The sequence below is a fragment of the Panicum virgatum genome, chromosome 6K (genome assembly GCF_016808335.1).
Source record: "Panicum virgatum strain AP13 chromosome 6K, P.virgatum_v5, whole genome shotgun sequence".
In the NCBI taxonomy this organism is placed as follows: Eukaryota; Viridiplantae; Streptophyta; class Magnoliopsida; order Poales; family Poaceae; genus Panicum; species Panicum virgatum.
This window is the reverse complement of record NC_053141.1, coordinates 34,334,641-34,357,319: the sequence shown is the minus strand read 5'-3', so window position 1 is coordinate 34,357,319 and position 22,679 is coordinate 34,334,641. Positions and strand designations below refer to the sequence as shown.

Here is a 22,679-nt window from a genome sequence, read left to right as displayed (position 1 = left end):
GATCTCGATTGGATCAAGAGGGAACCCTAGGCGCCGTCAGGAGGAATAGACAAAAAAAAGAGAAAAAACGACGCAGCTGGGAATCGAGCCGTGGCCATCGGCGACAATCGCGGGGTGCCGAGGGCGGTGCGAGCGCGCATTGAAGCCTAACTGAGGGCACGCATTGAAGGCTCCTCCGATCCGTAGCCATCATATCATTTGTTGGATGTTTGCTAGATGTTGATTTCAACATAGTTGGTTTTTCTGGGTACCTATTGCTGGGTACACAAACTCTAGTTGTCTCAGCAGGGTGCAATTTTGAGGGTGGTCATAGCGAAATTTGAATTGGTGATTTAGTGAAATGATGATGATTGATTGATGATTGAGTTTTTGTATATATTTGTTATGAGTATAGAATAAACATTGTTCTATTATATCAAAGTTTTAGTTATTATTATCATATCAACACATAGCACGCGCATGTCGTGCGGGCACGTTTGCGGGCACGTTTACTAGTCAGTTAATATAATGCAGCTGAAGATAATGAGCTCTAGATCTCTCCCTCTGTCTCTTCAATGGCGGGGTTGCGGCAACATATTCAGGCCGCCAATTGAGTGGATTCATGGTGCATTAAGACATAACGACAATATGAACAAAAAGATCACTTGGACAGGTGACCTACCACGTTCCAACCTGCCGAACTCAGCCACCAAGTTTGGAAATTGGATGGAAAGTAGTGTTACGTCGGTGGCCAGGGTTATTATTGGCATCGATGCCCTGGCCAACTCCCAAGCCCCAAGGCAGTCTGGGATGCAATGGGGCTGTGAAGGGCGGTTCCTCATCGAAACGGTGTATCTTGCGGTGAAGGGCTGTCTTTCGTACGAAACAAGCGTCGATGAATTGTATGGTATCGGGAGAATAATATCGGCTGGACGAAAGGATGGTAATTTTCTGCAGCACGATGGGCGTCGGGAAAAGCTTTACGCCCTAGTCTGCCTCGCCCTCCATATCTACTCCCATCGCGCGGCGCATCGCCCTAATTTGTGTCCTCCACGCACCTCGCCCGGCCATCAACCCTTCCGCTGAACAGCCGCCTCTCTTGTTCCCCCTTTTGGTCTTCTCCCACAAGCACGGCAGGGGAACCTCAACTCGATCCCTCGGCCTCCACCATCTTGATTCCAGAGGTAGCATAGCACATTCTCTTGATCTAGAGCCCTACCGATACGAACGAGCGCCTGGGAGATTCACAGACACAAAGATGAGGCTTTTCTGAGATAGATCAGCCTACGTCCATGGGAGCTGCAGGTGCTCAACGTGAAGCGGCGCAGCAGCCGGTGCTCATCGTGCAGGAGGAGACGCCGGTGGTCGGCGTTATTCCGGCCGCGTGTATAGAAGAGGAGACGGCAGAGGCGCCAGCAATTACTATGGAAATTGAGGAATCGGCAGCAGCGGAGCAGGTAGTGACACCGTGGGAGGTGTCAGCTCCGGCTGGGGTCATTGACTACGTGAAAGCAATCGGATTCTCTAGCCTAAGAGGGGGAGGGGGTGAATTAGGCACTCTTAAAGCCTTAACCTATGGCTCCAACTAGTTTGCACAAAACTTAAATTAAATCAAGCTATCTAGATGTGCAACTACGGTTCACCTTATTGTGAAACCCTCATCCTAAAATTTTTTTACAACTTATAGCCAATCCTAGCAAGATACTATACTAAGAAAGTAAAGGCACACAAGTTGCAATATGAAATGCGGAAGCTTAAGGAGAGGGATGAGAGGAAGCGAACTCTCGACACGAGGATTTATCTCGTGGTTCGGATTGCCACAAAGGCGCCCCTACGTCCACGTTGTTGAAGCACTCACGAAGATTATCACTTCCCAACAATCAAGCCTCTTCTGTGTACACAATCACGGTCACCTTGATCCCGATCTTCACTAAGAGAGATTACCCATGAAGGAGGGGTCTCCGTCCCCCGCACAATGTTGTCGACGCCGCTCCACACCAAGCCAGAGGGTCGTTGACGTGCCGGCGAACCACCAAAGCTCCAAGGAGATTGGCGCACCGTGATACAACTTTGGTTCACTTTAGAACCACAACACAAGGATCTAAACCTTGCTTGATCACTCACTCAAGAGCTAACCTAGCACTAACACTTACAAAGCTTGTGCTAAGGACTAAGGATTTGAAATCTATGCTCTTGGATGGCTTGGAGGTGTTCTTGGGTGTGTGTGTGTGATGTCTTGGGACTCCAACAAACTCAAAATGGCCTAGGTGAGGCGTATATATAGGCCACCAAGTCTTGTAGCCATTGCTCCAACAGTCAGCAGAAATTAGCATACCATCAGATGAACCGATGCCTCTGCATGGGGTGGTGTCGGTTCATTCGGTCACTCTCAGACCTGAAGTAGCCGTTGAGCTTCTGACGCACTGTCTGCAGCACCATCAGTTTAACCGATGACTGGGTGTCGGTTAAACCGGTCACTCACAGCACTCAACTAGCCATTGGACCTCTTTCTCTCCTGCTGACATCATTACACCGGTGCTATGCTCCGATACCCCACCGGTTCAACCGGTGCTGAAGGCGTGGCTCCTGTGCGCTTAACATCGTCTTTGGAACATAGTACATTGGATTCACCTATGCCTCTCTTGACACCGTTGGTTCATCCGGTGCTTCACTTCTTTCTTCACTTGATCTCCAGAGGCGCACAGACTTGTGCCAAAAACAGGGCGTCGGATCTTCCGACAACCATCGGATGCACCGATGCTATAGGCATCGGTTCTTTCGGTGCTACTGATTTCAGTTGAACTCGTCCAATTCAGCGTTTCTTTGAGTTCTTTCTTCGTGTTTTGCTTTGCATGGCCTTTTTACTTCATCCCTGGGATCTAGAAATATTCACTTAACAAAACCATTAGTCCCATTGATTGCGTTGTCATACGATCACCAAAATCACTTGAAATGGCATAAATGATGTCATGTTCGTTACAATCTCCCCCTTTTTGGTGATTGATGACAACACAATCAAAGCAAGCATAAAATTTGCAAGAATTTGACAAATTTAACTACTTACACTCGCTTGGATGATTACCACCATCTAATGACGGTTTGGCCTCCCTCTAAAATCATGATTCCCCCTTTGATCCTCCCCCTACCTTGCTACTCTTTCCTCATAAGTTGACTTGATTCACTTAGGCATTTCTCCATCTTTGGGATATGCTTCTCCTCCTTGAGAAAATATCTTGCTTTGATCCACATTTCTCCCCCTTTGGAATCAAATCACCTAAAAAGTCTTGCTCCTAAAAAGGTCTTGCAAAACAATATAGCTCAAGAGAAGGTTAGTAGCCTAGGGAGTTAGTTCCATAACTCAAGATCCAATTGTATGATATCAATGAAGATACCAATTGAAAATTTCACTACGGTGGATCACAAAATCACGAAACTAGCATGACATGAGCTAAGATTTCCATAAGTATGTGCACAAAATGATAATGTGAAAATCAAGTACACAACTAGAAGTTTTAACTAGAAAGCTTAGGCCATATCATGCACGGAGGTAGCTCTAAAATAATAAGGAATTGTCAATGATATCAATTGAATGAGTTTAGAAACTTGCATACCTCCGGGAGTTCTTTGTTTAACTTGCATGTACCAATTTGAAAGTGACTTGCAACAATTGAAGTCTTTAGAAGATGAGCACTAGGTACACCAAGGTTAAGCAAATGTATGAGCACATAGCCTATGAACTTAGATATGAGCATTTAAGTTCAATAGAGCATGGCTCAATATGCATGAAAGCACAATTTATCTAATCACTCTTATAGAGTTGTTTGTTCACATTGATCGTGAGAAACATTCTCTTAGAGTGTCAACTCCACGTGAGACTACAAAAAATAAACTTGCAAACATGTTAGTCTCAAAATCACAAGCCATAGGATGAACTCCCCCTAAATGTGTGCATTTAGTGTTTGAATCACCAAGCAAATGTATGCACATTGATTTTGACACAATTGGAAAGTTTACCCTATAACTTGTGTTCATGATACACATATGAAATACATACCTCATGAGATCCATGTACCATGAAGGATAACCTTGTGTAGCTTTCTACACACTTATCAAACCATGTAGGTTGCTCATGGGTTAGAATCATGACACAAGCAACCTACCATATATAACACTAGGAGATGCAATGTATGAAAACAACCTAACAAAAGCAATGGAGCTACATGATGCTTGAATTGAAATCTAGCTACCATTACCTTATGGGGGACTTGGGCAATAAATGTCCAAGTTGTGAGCTTAGCTTGTCTTGAATCTTCACTTCAACTTGTAAGCTAAGCCTCCAAATCCCCCGTAGCCGTTGTTGGCTTTAAGTCTCCTTTGGAACCCACACCATTTGAGGCCCCTTCAAGTTGGTGATGATATCCTTGGGCACCCAAATGGAGTGGTTCCAACTCCTTTCATTTTTCCCATCCTTGTGAGCAACCACCTTTCCATTTGTCTTCTTTTTGATTACATAGGAGGTGCTATTGCTTTTGTTCCTCTGGTTGGACTTGGTGTAGATGAGAGAACTCTTGATTGTGAGCTTCTTTTTGTTCTTCTCATCCGGAAGCTTCTTCCTTGGTGGAGGACACTTGTTGGACTTGTGGCCTTCTTTGTGGCACTTTGAGCAAGTCACGGTGGACCCCTTCTCAACCTTCTTCACCATGTCTTCACGATTATCTTGAGAAGGTTGAATATTGCTTTCTATGCTTTTGCCCTTCAATATATACAAGTCCTTCATGAGTCTTTCTACTTCTTGCTTGAGCTCATCATTCTCCTTGGCAATGAGATCATCACATGATTCTACAACAACATTCTCATTGTATTTCTCGTTGCAAGTGTTAGAGCAAGATTCATCAATTAAATCAATGCAAGAAGTTGAAGCATCTATCCTAGAGATTGGAATTGCACAATGGATAGTTTGCTTCAATTCCAAAGAGTCATTAGTATCATTAATGCTCTCTAATTTTAATTTGAGCTCTTCATGCTCCTTGCTAAGCAATTTAAATTTGCACATCAAATCTTCAAAATTTATGGCAAGAGAAGCATTTAGATCATTGAGGGCATTAAGGTTTTTAATTTCTTTTGATTGCTTCTTAATGACTTTTTAGTGCTCATGAACTAAGTCGAGAAGTTCATCAATTGAAGGAGAGTCGGAGTCATCATCACTTACATTGCTATCCATATCTTTGGCCATGAAGCAAGTGTTGGATGATGATCCCATGCGGGTGGTGAATTTCTTATTTGATTCATCACTTGAACTTGCACTTGATTCTTCACCACCGCTTATCCATTCACCAAATACGGCATATGATTCATGCTTGGGCTTCTTCTCCTTCTTTTGCTTGTTCTTCTTGAACTTCTTCTCAACCTTCATAAGTTGATGGTGAGGCCCATCTTTGAGGAAGACCATATACCCCATTGAGTTGATTTTCTTCAAGCATTTGTTCATCTTCTTTACTTGCTTTTAGAGGTTGGTGTGCATTGGCACTTTATCATCACTTGAGGAGTTTCTTGCATCCTCTTCTTCCTCAACAATTGAGCTACCTTTGATGGCCATCTTCTTCAACTTCTTGAGGTGTTTGCATGCAAATGCGCTATGTGTTGGTGAAGAAGATGATGTTTTTGCCTTGATGTCATTGCGTAGCTCATGGGCAATCACCTTGTTGAGGACTTGATTTGGTGTCATCATATCGAGCTCTTTCTCATATAGAATTGTGGTCACCAAATCATAGTCCGGCCTTCAGAGTGAGTGAAGGATCTTGCGAATGAGTTCCAAATCTTCAATTTGCTTCACACCTAAGAAATTAATCTCATTCACAAGAGTATTCAATCGTGAGTACATAGATTCAGCATTCTCATCATCAAGTTGTTTAAAGGTATTAAGCTTATCAATGAGAACATGATATCTTTCGTTGGCAATATCCTCCGTGCCCTCATGGTTCTGAATGATAGTCTTCCATAGCTCTTTAGCAGTTTCACAAGAATAAACACGATTAAACACATTGTCACTAAGAGAAGACAAAATTATGCATTTAGCGGTGACACCATATTACTTCTCTTGTTGACCATTATTTTTTACACCTTCACTCACCACTCTCCAAACATTTAACCCGTTTACTTGGAGATGGTCTTACATTAAAATCTTCCATCGTTGGAAGCCCGTACCGTCGAACTGTGGAGCGGGTCTAAAAGGATCCATCCTTTCCCCCTAAGAGCTAACTCACTAGGCGGTAAAGCCTACCGATCTAATGAGCCGGTAAACACAAATTTGCCAATGGAATTGGCTTTCTTTGTGAGAGAAGTGAGTCCCGGCTCTGATACCAATTGAAAGCGATCGGGTGCTCTAGCCTAAGAGGGGGAGGGGGTGAATTAGGCACTCTTAAAGCCTTAACCTATGGCTCCAACTAGTTTGCACAAAACTTAAACAAAATCAAGCTATCTAGATGTGCAACTACAGTTCACCTTAGTGTGAAACCCTCATCCCAAAAGAGTTTTGCAACCTATAGCCAATCCTAGCAAGATACTATACTAAGAAAGTAAAGGCACACAAGTTGCAATATGAAATGCGAAAGCTTAAGGAGAGGGATGAGAGGAAGCGAACTCTCGACACGATGATTTATCCCGTGGTTCGGATTGCCACAAAGGCGCCCCTACGTCCACGTTGTTGAAGCACTCACGAAGAGTATCGCTTCCCGGCAATCAAGTCTCTTCCGTGAACATAATCACGGTCACCTTGATCCCGATCTTCATTAAGGGGGATTACCCACGAAGGAGGGGTCTTCGTCCCCTGCACAATGTTGTCGACGCCACTCCACACCAAGCCGGAGGGTCGTTGACGTGCTGGCGAGCCACCAAAGCTCCAAGGAGGCCGGCGCACCGTGATACAACTTTGGTTCACTTTAGAACCACAGCACAAGGATCTAAATCTTGCTTGATCACTCACTCAAGAGCTAACCTAGCACTAACACTCACAAAGTTTGTGCTAAGGACTAAGGATTTGAACTCTATGCTCTTGGATGGCTTGGAGGTGTTCTTGGGTGTGTGTGTGATGTCTTAGGACTCCAGCAAACTCAAAATGGCCTGGGTGAGGTGTATATATAGGCCACCAAGTCTTGTAGCCGTTGCTCCAACGGTCAGCAGAAATCAGCATACCATCGGATGAACCGATGCCTTTGCATGGGGTGGCGTCGGTTCATCCGGTCACTCTCATACCTGAAGTAGCCGTTGAGCTTCTGACGCACTGTCTGCAGCACCATCGGTTTAACCGATGACTTGGTGTCGGTTAAACCGATCACTCGCAGCACTCAACTAGCCATTGGACATCCTTCTCTCCTGCTGACGTCATTACACCGGTGCTATGCTCCGATGCCCCACCGGTTCAACCGGTGCTGAAGGCGTGGCTCTTGTGCGCTTGACATCATCTCTGGAACATAGTACATTGGATGCACCGATGCCTCTCTTGACACCGTCGGTTCATCCGGTGCTTCACTTCTTTCTTCACTTAATCTCCAGAGGCGCACAGACTTGTGCCAAAACCAGGGCGTCGGATCTTACAACAACCATCGGATGCACCGATGCTATAGGCATCGGTTCTTCCGGTGCTACTGATTTCAGTAGAACTCATCCAATTCAGCGTTTCTTTGTGTTCTTTCTTCGTGTTTTGTTTTGCATGGCCTTTTTACTTCATCTCTGGGATCTAGAAATATTCACTTAACAAAACCATTAGTTCCATTGATTGCGTTGTCATACGATCACCAAAATCACTCGAAATGGCATAAATGGTGCCATGTTCGTTACACTACGACATGCTGATCGACCGGTTCGGCTGCCAGCGCATCGACGCGGCAATCGTCAACCGCATCGCGCGCCTCACGCGCCGCCCACAGCATCGTTTCCTCAGGCGCGGGATCTTCTTCGCTCACTGGTGACGCCCTCAAAACCTTTTTTTTCTCCATGTAAATAATTTTTACAGTCGATCAGCTATAGTTTAACAAACGTACCATCTACCCATCACTATACCAATTCCAATGTTTAAAAGAGTAAATAAAAACGTAGAGTTTTACTACAGATCACCTTAGCAAGGCCCTATGTTTAAAGGAGTAAAGAAAATCATATTTTTAGGCGCTTGAAGTATAGAATCTCTCTTTTGCTCCCCTGGAGCGTGGACTGAAATGCTTATGAGTTTTTCCCTTCTCGGATAGGGATTTGAACATGATACTTGACCTCTACGAGGCAGGGGAGAAGTTCTACATGTACACAGGGAGGGGACCCTCATCAGAGTCCCTGCACCTTGGCCACCTCATTCCCTTCATGTTCACAAAGTAAGCATCCCAAACTGTGGCTACTGCTCCTCTGATTTGTTCTTTCCATGCTGTGGCTTCAAGGTAGTGGTGTGTGGTATTTATTTGTTGGATCTGTTGATTATTGCTGGAAGATGGTGCATGTTTTGATGCTGTTGTTATCCATTGACCCTAGCGAAGATTATTGTATTTCTTGTGGTTTTTGGTGAAATGTTTTCTATGTTAGTTTGCATGTTCAACAGGCCCAGCGCGCAATGGGAATGAAAGGTGGACATGCTGCAAAGTCTTGTCCAGTGAAAGCTTTCCTGATTTATTTCATGGCTCCTCAAAAGAAAATAGATTTAAGAATATTCTTTACATCCTGTGCTTCAGAAACTGTCAGTTTCCCAGGCATAAATAAGTCGTATTCCATAGGGTGCTATATATATTTATGTCATCTACACTGAAAGTGGCTTCTTTGACAAATCTTGCATTGTAGTATGAGGTATTATTGTGTTGATACCATGGATAGCGCTTTTTAACAATCAAGATCATTTTTTCAGGTATTTGCAGGATGTCTTCAAGGTGCCCCTGGTGATACAGCTATCTGACGATGAAAAGTTTTCGTGGAAGAAGAACTTGACTATTGCCGAATGTGAAAGGCTTGCCCGTGAAAATGCGAAAGACATTATAGCCTGTGGATTTGATGTTGAAAGAACTTTCATTTTTTCAAATCTCAATTATGTTGGACGGTAACTAACTTATCTTAGTTATTAAAGTATAAACGTTTGACTTGGTCTTTTTGGTTGTCCCTAAATAATTGAAATGCGTGCTTTCATTCTTTGCTCTTTGTTCTATGGTAATCCAACCCTCCATCCTTATCTTGCAGGGAATTTTATAAAAATACGCTTGAAGTTGCCAAACATGTGACATATAACAACGTGAGAATTGTTCAATTAAGATCAATATTTGTGAACTTTACAGAGCTTGCTCGCTTGTCTTCGAACGTTGTTGTGTTCTAACACTCTTACTATTGTATGACAGCTTAGAGCGACATATGGAATTACTCTGGAGGATCACATTGGTAAGGTCAGCTATCCTCCTGTGCAGGCTCCTCCAGCGTTCGCTTCTTCGTTTCCCCAACTGTTTCGTGGCAATGACCAACTGCGGTGCCTTATCATATGTGCAGTAGACCAGGTACAATATATCTTGTGATCTTCTTGACAGTACAGCATAATTGGGGGTTGTATCTACTTGCTATCATACGGGTAGGATGCATTAATTACCAAGCAAAGCTAGCCTGGCTTTGTAACAAAGCCAAGATAACCTATGCGAGCATGCAAAATGCAATTGCGTGGTGTTTGCCTGCGTAGATTTTCTGTGTACAGTATCTTGTCTGATCTCCTTGACACTCGACAGCTCAGCATAATTAGGGTTGTATCTACTTGCTAGGATACTGCTAGAATGTGTGTTACCTCAAGCAAGGCTAGCCGCCAGGATAGATAACCTATATATGCGGCATGCACAATGCAATTATGTGGTGTTTGGTTTTCCTGCATAGATTTTTTGTGTTTTGAAAATTGTGTTTGGTTTGTCTTTCAAAAAAATTTGTGTTTGGTTTTGCTAATTTACATATATAGCATGCAGTTGCCTTACTCACTGTGATGAATTTAATTTCCTCACCTCCCTTGGGCCATTATTTTTCAATCTCTCATTAGAACCATTAAACCACCATCGCCTTGGCACTTAAGATTTCTTGCTCCAAATTAAATCTAAAGCACATTCTATGGTTCTTCACCACCAATCAGTTTGTAGATCTCCATCCCTCCAAAGGTTTCAAGAACCATATGCGCCACACCATATATCCTTCAGTTCCCAGCAGCACCATCCGGGCTCCCCATCTATGTACTTATGTTTGGCTCAAATCGGACAACATGCTTCTTTTTTTCTCCATTCAGCAATAGCAAGCAGAGTAGGTTGTAATGGAGCCAGCCAGGGTTGCAGGAGGTACTGCTTGTGTGCTTGGGGAGGAGCAGAGCAGTGTTTTTTCTTCTTGCTTGTCTGTACATTTCATCAAGTTCCCAATATGATCATTTTGAGCTATCTAAGAAAAAAATTAATGCTTCCATCTGTAAATTTGTAATTAATGCTTCTTGGTGTAATTTGGTGGGTCCCGCCACATTCATATTATGGACAATTTGATTTACTAACGATCTGTGTTTAGTTTCATTAATGGTATACTTGCATGTTGCATTGGCACATCTGTGTTTAGTTTGGCAAATTTGAGTCGCTAACTTTTATATTATATATTTTTGCAGGATACTTATTCTAGGACCATTCGTGATGTTGCTCCTAAAATTGGTTTTCAGAAACCTTCACTGATTGAATCAAGATTTTTCCCTGCACTTCAGGTATTTTTCCCTGCACTTCAGGTATTTCCTTTAAGAGCATGCATATTTATATGGACTCGTAAGACCTGGTGCAATTTGATCACTTTTAAGTTTTAATTAACCTGATCAACAGTTTCGATTTTATTATAAATGTCAAAATTTCAAGGCATTCATTACCTTTCCGGCTCCTTTATTTTCATTTTACAGGGAGAGAACACTAAAATGTCGGCCAGTGACCCAAAATCCGAAATATACGTGACAGATAGTTCTGAACAAATAAAGGCAAAGGTGTGTCCTAGCTATGTTTAAATCTAGAAACATTACCCAACAATCACAATTTATTTAAGTCAATTGGACCTTTTGCTGAAATGTTACTGGATTGAAGGGTACCTTGTTTTTGTATTCTTCATAGGCTTATAAAATTTATTTTAAACATTTCCCAGGTGAATAAATATGCTTTCTCGGGTGGCCAGGACTCTGTGGAGCTTCACAGGAAACTTGGTGCTAACCTTGATGTAAGTACGTTTTACTATACATGAGCACTATTGAACACCAAACTAGTAGCTAGAATTATGATGTGCATTTTAACTTTTGCTTGGAAGTAGTCTAGGTTTAGATACATGATGACACTTGAAATTGACTAATCAGCAGAAGCTACCTGCTACTGTATTGCATATAGTTAGAAATTCTTTATGAAGCCATTTATGTCACATTTCATTGCTAACATGAGATTTTGATCTTTATTTCTATAATTTGCCTACAATATTCTAGTTATTTCCGTATGCCTTAAGAGACACAAAAGATTGTTGAATTCTTGTGTTCAGGTGGATGTCCCAATTAAATACCTAGAGTTCTTCCTAGAAGATGATGACGAGCTTGACCACATAAAGAAGGTACATTTTTCATGCTGGGAAGCTAAGTTGCAAATCCATTATGAAACTCCATGCTGAAACTCTTTACTCAAAACCCAGGAGTATAAGGAAGGAAGGATGCTAACTGGCGAAGTAAAGCGGCGACTCATTGAGGTTCTATCGGAGCTGGTTGCTAGACATCAGAGAGCTAGAGCTCAAGTGACTGAGGAGGTAATGAATTTTTTCATCGGATCTATCCTGTCGCGCAATCAATTTTTTTTTCATATTATAACTGGTGTTCCTGTTGTGCACACATACTACCAAGTATTCTCGATGGGACAAAATGTCTTTTTATCAATATACAAATTGTGACTTCAACAATTTCTTGCTTTTGCAGATGGTTGATGCATTCATGGCAGTAAGGCCTCTTCCTAACATGTTTGGCTGAACAACAAAACAGGGTTGGACATTTTCGTTAGTCGGCAATAGAAGTGCTATGACATCCTTATTTGCTGCATCTTTGTGATCATAATGAGCCGTCATTTTGTATTCAAGAATATTTGGATTTATGTATTGCAAAATGAATTAGCATTGTGGAAAAGTATCACATATCCGATAGGTTTCCGCGCGCCTAGCAATCTAGCATGACGGGCATCTCCGACCCCATGGAGAGGCTACACGAAGTGTATGTTCCGGGCTGCCGGAGTAGAACAGACGGCCCAAGAAGGAACCCCTGCAGAACCCCGGCGATGGCCATCTCCTCCGCCCTCCGCTGCGTGCCCAGCTGGCGGTGGCGGCGTGCGGTCTTCTCGCATCCAAGAGCGGCTGGCGTGTCCATCCTCCCAAGCCCTACCGTGCCGAGTGGCCTGTTTGCATGTGGTGTGCGCTGGCAATGCCGTCGGCCGTCGAGGCGAAGAAGCACCTGCTGAACGACTCACACGACGCGCGCGGAACACCCTCTCCGCCATGCCTGGCCGTGGTGTACAAAGTGTGGTTGGGCTCGGGCTGTAGCCCTGCAGGTGCAGGCTGGTATATATGTAAGACGACGGGGGCGACGGCGAGGCGTTCTGGCGCTCGCCGGCCACGCCGCGTTGGCGGTGACCCGGGCATCGTTTGTGGATGGGGTGCCGTTCATGCTCATAGGTATCTTATAAAGGTGTAACGATTAATCTGAAAGCCCGTCTAGCTCAGTCGGTAGAGCTCAAGGCTCTTATAAAAGGATCGGGTGCTCTAGTCTAATTGGAGGGGGTGAATTAGGCACTATTAAAATCTTAACGTACGGCTCCAACTAGTTTGCACAAAATTTAAACTAAAACAAGCTATCTAGATGTGCAACTACGGTTCACCTTAGTGTAAAACCCTCATCCCAAAAGAATCTTGCAACCTATAACCAATCCTAACAAGATACTAGACTAAGAAAATAAAGGCACACAAGTTACAATATGAAATGCGGAAACTAAAAAAGAGGGATGAGAGAAAACAAACTCTCGACACGGGGATTTATCCCGTGGTTCGTATTGCCACAAAGGCGCCCCTACGTTCACGTTGTTGAAGCACTCACAAAGAGTATCGCTTCCCGGCAATCAAGTCTCTTCCGTGAACACAATCACGGTCACCTTGATCCCGATCTTCACTAAGGGAGATTGCCCACGAAGGAGGGTCTCCGTCCCCCGCACAATGTCGTCGACGCCGCTCCACACCAAGCCGGAGGGTCGTTGACTTGCCGGCGAGCCACCAAAGCTCCAAGGATGGCCGGCGCACCAAGATACAAGGATGGTTCACTATAGAGCCACAGCACAAGGATCCAAATCTTGCTTGATCATTCACTAAAGAGCTAACATTGCACTAACACTCACAAAGCTTGTGCTAAGGACTAAGGATTTGATCTTTATGTTCTTGGATAGCTTGGAGGTGTTCTTGGGTGTGTGTATGGTTTCTAACAACTCCAGCCAACTTCAAATGGCCGCGGTGAGACGTATATATAGGCCACCAACTCAAACTAGCCGTTTGTAACCGTTAGCAGCTTTTCTGCGTGGGCATCGGAACTTCCGGTACTTCTGCATCGGTTCTTCCGGTCACTCACAAGCTGAAACTAGCCGTTGACTTCTCTGACGCTTCTGCAGCTAAGTTGGCAACCACCGGTTTAATCGATGACTTAGTGTTGGTTCAACTGGTGCCTCTTGATCTCCATGTAGCCGTTGCCTTTGCTGACATCATTGCTCCGACGCACCACCTGTTCAACCGGTGCTGAAGGCTTGGCTGCTGCACGCTTGACATCGTCTCTGGAACATAGTACGTTGAATGCACCGATGCCTCTCTTGACACCGTCGGTTCATCCGGTGCTTCACTTCTTTCTTCACTTGATCTCCAGAGGCGCATAGGCTTGTGCCAAAGCCAGGCCGTCAGATCTTTCGACAACCATCGGATGCACCAATGCTATGGGCATCGGTTCTTCCGGTGCTACTGATTTCAGTAGAACTCATCCAATTTAGCGTTTCTTTGAGTTCTTTCTTCGTGTTTTGTTTTGTATGTCCTTTTTACATCATCCCTGGGATCTAGAAATATTCATTTAACAAAACCATTAATCCAATTGATTGCGTTGTCATACGATCACCAAAATCACTCGAAATGGCATAAATGGTGCCATGTTCGTTACAATCTCCCCCTTTTTGGTGATTGATGACAACACAATCAAAGAAAGCATAAAATTTGAAAGAATTGACAAATTTAACCACTTACACTTGCTTGGATGCTTACCATCATCCAATGACGGCTTGGCCTCCCCCTAAAACTATGATCTCCCTTTGTTCCTCCCCCTATTTGAATATACTTTTCCTTCTTGGGAACATCTCTCCCCCTTTGTTGGGAACATGCCTTGCTTATCTACATTTCTCCCCCTTTAGAATCAAATCACCTAAAAGGTCTTGCACCTTAAAGGTCTTGCAAAACAATATAGCTCAAGAGAAGATTAGTAGCCTAGGGAGTTAGTTCCATGACTCATGATCCAATTATATGATATCAATGAAGATACCAATTGAAAATTTCACTACGGTGGACCACAAAATCACGAAACTAGCATGACATGAGCTAAGCTTTCCACAAGCGTGTACACAATATGATAATGTGAAAATCAAGTGTACAACTAAACGATTCAACAAGAAAGCTTAGATCATATCATGCACGGAGGTAGCTCTAGAAAGATAAGAAATTGACAATTATACCAATTGAATGAGTTTAGAACCTTGCATACCTCCGGGGGTTCTTTGTTTACCTTGCATGTACCAATTTGAAAGTGACTTGCAACAAATGAAGTCTTTAGAAGGTGAGCACTAGGTACACCATGGGTAAGCAAATGTATGAGCACATAGCCTATGAACTTAGATATGAGCATTTAAATTCAATAGAGCATGGCTCAATATGCATGAAAGCACAATTTATCTAATCACTCTTATAGAGTTGTTTGTTCACATTGATCGTGAGAAACATTCTCTTAGAGTGTTAACTCCACGTGAGACTACAAAAGATAAACTTGTAAACATGTTAGTTTCAAAATCACAAGACATAGGATGAACTCCCCCTAAATGTGTACATTTAGTGTTTGAATCACCAGTCAAATGTATGCACATTGATTTTGAAACAATTTGGGAAATTTACTCTATACCTTCTGTTCATGGTACACATATGAAATACATACCTCATGAGATCCATGTACCATAAAGGGTGACTTTGTGTAGCTTTCTACACACTTGTCAAACCATGTAGGTTGCTCATGAGTTAGAATCATGACACAAGCAACCCACCATATATCACACTAGGAGATGCAAGACATGCAAATATCCTAACAAGAGCAATGGAGCTACATGATGTTTGAATTGAAATCTAGCTATCATTACCTTATGGGGGACTTGGGCAATAAATGTCCAAGTTGTGAGCTTAGCTTGTTTTGACTTGAATCTTCACTTTAACTTGTAAGCTAAACCTCCAAATCTCCCGAAATCGTTGTTGGCTTTAAGTCTCCTTTGGAACCCACACCATTTGAGGCCCCTTCAAGTTGGTGATGATATCCTTGGGCACCCATATGGAATGGTTCCAACTCCTTTCCTTCATCCCAACCTTGTGAGCAACCACCTTACCATTTGTCTTCTTTTTTATTACATAGGAGGTGCTATTGCTTTTGTTCCTCCAGTTGGACTTGGTGTAGATGAGAGAACTCTTGATTGTGAGATTCTTCTTGTTCTTCTCATCCGGAATCTTCTTCCTTGGTTGAGGACACTTGTTGGACTTGTGGCCTTCTTTGTGGCACTTTGAGCAAGTCACGGTGAACTCCTTCTCAAACTTCTTCACCATGTCTTCACGTTTATCTTAAGAAGGTTGGACATTGCTCTCTATGCTTTTACCCTTCAATCTATACAAGTCATTTATGAGCCTTTCCACTTCTTTCTTGAGCTCATCATTCTCCTTGGTAATGAGATCATCACATAATTCTACAACAACATTCTCATTGCATTTCTCATTGCAAGGGTTAGAGCAAGATTCATCAATTAACTCAATGCAAGAAATTGAAGCATCTATCCTAGAGATTGGAATTGCACAAGGGATAGTTTGCTTCATTTCCAAAGAGTCATTAGTATCATTAATGCTCTCAAATTTTAATTTGAGCTCTTCATGCTCCTTGCTAAGCAATTTGAATTTGCACATCTAATCTTCAAAATTTGTAGCAAGAGAAGCATTTAGATCATTGAAAGCATTAAGGTTTTTAATTTCTTTTGATTGCTTCTTAATGACTTTTTGGTGCTCATGAACAAGGTCAAGAAGTTCATCAATTGAAGGAGAATCGGAGTCATCATCACTTACATCGCTATCCATACCTTTGGCCATAAAGCAAGTGTTGGATGATGATTCCATGCGGGTGGTGAATTTCGTGTTTGATTCATCACTTGAACTTGCACTTGATTCTTCACCACCGCTAACTCATTCATCAAATATGGCAAAGGATTCATGCTTGGGCTTCTTCTCTTTCTTTTGCTTGTTCTTCTTGAACTTCTTCTCAACCTTCATGAGTCGATGGTGAGGCCCATCTTTGAGGAAGACCATATACCCTATTGAATTGATTTCCTTCAAGCATTTGTTCATCTTCTTTACTTGCTTGTAGAGGTTGGGTGCATTGGCTCTTTATCATCACTTGAGGAGCTTCTTGCATCCTCTTCTTCCTCATCACTTGAGCTACCTTTGTTGGATGGCTTGGAGGTGTTCTTGGGTGTGTGTATGACTTCTAGCAACTCCAACCAACTTCAAATGGCCGGGGTGAGGCGTATATATAGGCCACTGTAGCGAAAATGGCCTCTCATGCCATATTTCAATATAATGTTTTGGCGATTGATGACACACACAACACTTGGACTAATGTGATTGTTAAGATGACCATTCTCAGGCTTTTAGGTTCAAGTGATGACAAAGAGAAGAGAGGCGTAGCAAGGCCCGAAAGGCCGCCCCTAGGTGAGTTCATTTTGCCCTACGTCGGTTTAACCGATGATGGCTTTTGGGGTACGTCGGATTAACCGGCGTTACGCAGTTTTCTGGCAGCTTTTCTCCAACGGCTATATTTGTTTATGCTGCCTATATATACCCCCAAGGCCGGGTCATTTGAAGGTGCTGGAGACCATTCAAGTATACAAGAGTCAAAGATCATCTCCAACCATCTTAGAGCTTCATTGTACATCATATAGGCTTAAGCACACTTGTGAGAGTGCTTAGTGCTTATTTAAGCTTAGTTCTTGAGAGAACTAGCTTGAGAGAAAGTCTTGCTGCGGCAAGCAACTTGTGTACTCGTCGTGTGACCCTCCGACTTGGTGTGGAGAGGCAACGACACTTTGTGCGGGGAAGGAGACCCCTCTTGGTGAGAAGCTCTGATAGTGAAGACGGTGCCGTGGTGACGCTTCGAGATAGACGGTGGCGGTGACCTCGTCTTGGTGACTTGGTGGCACTTAGCCTTTGCTTGCCGGGTGCCTTGGTGGCCAACGCAAGACGGTGATCAAGCGAAGAGACTCAGCATCACACTTGTTCGTGTTGGACAAGTGGCCGTGGACGTAGGGAGGGACTTTGGTGTCCTACCCGAACCACGTTAAATCGTGTGTCTTGGTGTCTTCACGGGAGTTTGCATATCCTCTCCCTTACCGCTTTACTTACCGCATTACGTTTCCACATTTACTATTTCTTACTTACATTTACTTTCCTAGTTAGTTTGATTAGGATTGGCTATAGGTTGCAAGTCTTTTGGGGTAAGTAGAGGGTAGCATAGATAAACCTTAGTCATAACTAGCATGTGTAGGACGTGTTAGGTTTATCTTATGTAATTAGATTGAGCCCTAGGTTAAAAAGCGATTAGCGACCCTATTCACCCCCTCCCCCTCTAGGGTTGGACACCCCGGTGATCCTTACAGCCACCAACTCAAACTAGCCGTTAACACCTTTTCTGCGTGGGCAGCGGAACTTCCGGTACTTCTGCATCGGTTCTTCCGGTCACTCACAAGCTGAAACTAGCTGTTGGCTTCTCTGACGCTTCTGCAGCTGAGTTGGCAACCACCGGTTTAACCGATGACTTAGTGTCGGTTCAACTGGTGCCTCTTGATCTCCATGTAGCCGTTGCCTTTTGCTGACGTCATTGCTCCAACGCACCACCGATTCAACCAGTGCTGAAGGCTTGGCTGCTGCACGCTTGACATCGTCTCTGGAACATAGTACGTTGAATGCACCGATGCCTCTCTTGACACCGTCGGTTCATCCGGTGCTTCACTTCTTTCTTCACTTGATCTCCAGAGGCGCACAGGCTTGTGCCAAAGCCAGGCCGTCGGATCTTCCAACAACCATCGGATGCACCGTTGCTATGGACATCGGTTCTTCCGGTGCTACTGATTTTAGTAGAACTCGTCCAATTTAGCGTTTCTTTGAGTTCTTTCTTCGTGTTTTTCTTTGTATGGCCTTTTTACTTCATCTCTGGGATCTAAAAATGTTCACTTAATAAAACCATTAGTCCCATTAATTGCGTTGTCATACGATCACCAAAATCACTCGAAATGGCATAAATGGTGCCATGTTTGTTACATCTTTACCTTGTGGTCGTGGGTTCGAGCCCCACGGTGGGTGTTTTTATATTTTACCTCTTGTACTCTGTGTTTTTCTTATTTGCTTCTCCAATATCATTTTCTTCCATAGTCATTTTCGTTTTCTTGTCGTGCTTCCATATTCATTTACAACAAACTAATCTCTAACTCTGAAAACTACTAAATCTTTATTTAAAGTGTACTGAAGTTTACATCCATGACAGTACAGGCAAAAACGAGGCCTTGGTTACGAGCACCGAATTGAAGTTTGGTGTCGTGTTTGTTGCCGGTTCTTGTAGTTTCTGAAAGAGTACCTTTGACAAAATTCCGTCCTAAAGTTGGAGACAATTCGTTGTTGTCTACAGAACGAAACAAAAGCAACCATAATTTTCGTCAGAACCAAAAACTACAATGAGTTTCTTGTTTTTTCTCCGTGATGAGCAATTTTGGTCATTTCGAACAAAAGGTGCAATTTTGAGAAATATATATATCCATTTCGATTGATGAAAAGGAGACCTTTATCACAAGATTTCGAAACGGGGCCATTGCCTTCAATATTTCCTCAGTGTGTGTGTGACATGTGGAAGAGTTCACACTGTTAGAAAAACTCTCATTAGTACTGGGCGGGAACCCCCGGTTAGTACTGGTTTCCCGCCCGGTACCACTCCTCCGGTACTAAGTGCACTGTACTAAGTGCGCGTGCACTTAGTACCGGTTAGCTCGCCTGGTACTAAATGGTCTGTTTAGTACCGGTTGGTAACACCAACCGGTACTAAACTGCTGGCCACGCCAGCAGCTGGGCCGAGTAGTTTAGTCTCGGTTGGTAATACCAACCAGTACTAAAAGAAGTTTTTTTCTTTTTGATCCTTTATATTTGTTCTCTTTTCCTTTTAATTTCAATTAATTAGTATTAGTAGTCGTACTCGCAACAGTTTGTGTATTCGTACTCGTATCTAAAATTCGTATTTGTATATGGAGCAAAGCAAATAAAAGAAATTATATACATATATGGATAAAAGAAATGTTAAAAATTATATACATACATGGATAAAAGACAATAATATTTACATGTATGAATGCTCATAAGTTTTTTCCGACAAATTCTTCAATAATTCTAATCATCTTCATCGTCATTGGCACCAGCATCCTTCTTGCGGCGTTTCTTGAGTTCAGCTCTAGCCACACTTATCCTTGGATCGGAATAAAATTCACCTTTTGGATTTATCACCTCATCCAACAGGAATCCACAGAGTGCTTCTTGAATTGCCCTGATTCTTTCTGATTCGATGAGGTTCTCTTTCATATTCCAAATCTATCAACAACAAATAAACACCAATATTTTAATTTAGTACCTGCATGGAATTAGATACAAGAAATTGTTACTAATGTTATACGTACTTCGAAGTTTTCTTGTGTCACCCTCTTGGTATCTCTGCAAAAAAAACTGCATGTGCTCACATACGTAGTATCCGCAGAGGTTGGTTTCTTGGTTCTGTCTCAAACACTATATACATATATACATGTTATAAAATATTTATGTTGTTTGAATAAATGAAAATAGATGTGCGATATTCATACCGGCTTGTTATGGTTGAATTCAAGTTCAGTCGGTGTTGAAGTGACTCCTAATTGTGTTTTGAGGAACCGAGACCATGACCTTTCCATGATGTCTACGAGATTTTGATATAATTTTGGTGGCTTCTTCAAGGAGTCCCACACAGTAACTCGGAACCGATTGATTTCGATCATAAGTAGGATCCAGTGGAAACTGTTGATACATAAATATGGATACAAAAAATATTAGATATTTACACTTATTGGCTAGTTGAAGTGACTCAAAAAGTCAAAGGACTCACTCGAAGTTGTAAGGAAACAGAATGAATGTGCAATCATGCTGCCCTTCCAAGGACATGAGTATATTATTCTCGATCCGATTAGAATATTGGCGCACACTCTCCTCATGAATAACATTCGGATCCAAGAAGCCAACGTTGTAAATCCCGCTCTTCCGTCATTCTTGCATTTTCATCATGCACGATTACAAATAAAAGGAGAGAATGAGAAATCTAAACGACTTAGTAGAGCTCGAGTATAAAATTGATAGCAAACACTTACATAGCCCATACACTGAGGAGGGACTTGTTAAGGGTGTCTTGATGGAGTAGAAACAAAAAATGATCAAAATTGATCCAAATGTCATCCATCCCCCGATAGAAATGGGTATGTTTAATTCGAGCGGCTAGCATTATATACCCCTCTGCACATGTTTTCAAGTACCACTTATGGAACTCACGCATTCTTGTTGGTAGGGTGTCAATCAACTCTGGCCACATCAGAGGTTCCCCCATTACAAATGGTTTTCTTCCTGCCCCTTGGTGAATCGGGAATTTTTCATGACCTAGGAGCTGAGCTTTTGTGAGGTTCGTTTCCTTGACAAACTCAGCAGTAGCTTCATCCTCTTTTGAAAGCACTACTAGAGGGGGTACCATTGTTTTAGGTTGTTCTTCAAGCTGGGAAACTCTCTGGTTCTCTCGCCGGTTACTCTTCTTCTCCTATGACTTTGTGATCGAGCGGTCACAGTCCGACATCAGTGGAGTCTTTGGTTGGCACATCATGGATAGAAAGAATTTCTTTGCTGCTGGATCCACTGGTTCCTTTGGCGGAGGCTTCTTTGGCTTCAACTACTTGCGCACGTCTTCTTGCACCCAAGTAGTCAATTCCTCATCAGTCATTTCGTAACCTGACTTCTCTGGTGGGGGCTTCTCTTTCTTCTTTCATTCTTGGGTCTTCTTCGGCCTTGGAGGTGGCGGTGAAGGCACCCAAGCAGATTGCTTCTTCTTTGCGGGGGGAGGAGGTGGCGGAGGCGGACTAACACTAGGGTCCCGGGAAGCGGCCGGTGACGGCGATGGACTAACGCTGGGTCCCGGGCAGCGGCCGGTGATGGTGGATCCATGCTGGGGTACCCTTGAGCAGCTGGTGACCTCGGAGACGGGCTAGGATCCCTTCCTGCAATTTTTATGTACTATTTTTTCCAACAGATCCAAGTATGGAGGGCCTGTCCTAGTTCCTCTTCTCCATCGCCTCCAGGGATCTCGAGGTCGAGGTCTTCCCATCCTTTCTCGACACGGTCAACCATGACTCTAGCATATCCTTCAGGAATCATCATGCCATGGATTATCCCGCCTTGAACAGGGACTTCAGCAACCCCGTGAGTGACTACCTTCAGTTTTTTCCTTAGCGGACATAGAAGCTCACAGGGGGTCCTGACGGCGATGTCGTCCACGGGGTAATGTTCCGCAACCGTTTCCTCTCGATCTGCGGCTGGGTGTTCCATTGAAGCGATGCTGCTACGACGCTGCGAACCGACGGGGCTAGTCTCCAACTGAGCTGTTGATCTGGCTTCTGGTGGCTGCTGCTGGCTAGTTGCAAGTGCACCTTCGATCGAAGCAACCCGTTCTTCTAGGGCACGCATCTTCTCTGCTACTTCAGCCTTTCTTCTCTGTCGGCTTTGATACGTCTCTTTGTCGCCACTGAAGACATGCTTCCATGGAACTACGCTCATGCCTCGCACACATCCTGTGTGTTTTGGTGTGCCAAGAGCGTACGTCGGCTCGTCTTTCTCTCTGTCTGACTTGAAGCTGCCTTCGGACACGACCTTTAGTGCCACATCGAGCCTGTCGGCCGCTTCCCTTATGGCATCGCTAGTGACGAATGACCCATCTTCCATATTCAATGAGCCTCCATGAACGTAGAAGTAATGTTTTGCTCGCAACGGCCAGTTGAAAGTCGCCAGTAAGATTCCTCTAGCAACGAGATCATCTTCCATCTTCTACCATTTCGGAATCGCGGACGCATATCCTCCTTGCCCAAGACGATGGAAGTGCTTCTTTTTGCTCGCATTCTATTTGGTTTGGGCTGTCTTCTTCTCGCTATCCTCGGACAACTTGTACTGCACGAATGTCTCCCAATAAGGATGTTGATTCTTGAAGTTTTTCTCGAAGTCCGGCGTGAGTCCCTTTTTAACATAATATTTGTTCAAAT

The 22,679-nt window shown here is 43.4% G+C and overlaps 1 protein-coding gene across 1 annotated transcript; it reads left to right on the top strand.

The window, feature by feature from the left end:
• Positions 1 to 1,403: 1,403 nt before the first annotated feature.
• On the top strand, positions 1,404 to 12,038 carry LOC120639177 (tryptophan--tRNA ligase, cytoplasmic-like). The gene is made up of 12 exons (XM_039915187.1): positions 1,404 to 1,473; positions 7,807 to 7,942; positions 8,220 to 8,339; positions 8,861 to 9,049; positions 9,187 to 9,238; positions 9,342 to 9,494; positions 10,616 to 10,708; positions 10,895 to 10,975; positions 11,131 to 11,202; positions 11,512 to 11,580; positions 11,659 to 11,769; positions 11,936 to 12,038. The coding sequence occupies exons 1-12, from the start codon at positions 1,404 to 1,406 to the stop codon at positions 11,984 to 11,986; spliced, it is 1,197 nt and encodes a 398-aa protein (XP_039771121.1). The 3' UTR covers positions 11,987 to 12,038.
• Positions 12,039 to 22,679: the final 10,641 nt, after the last annotated feature.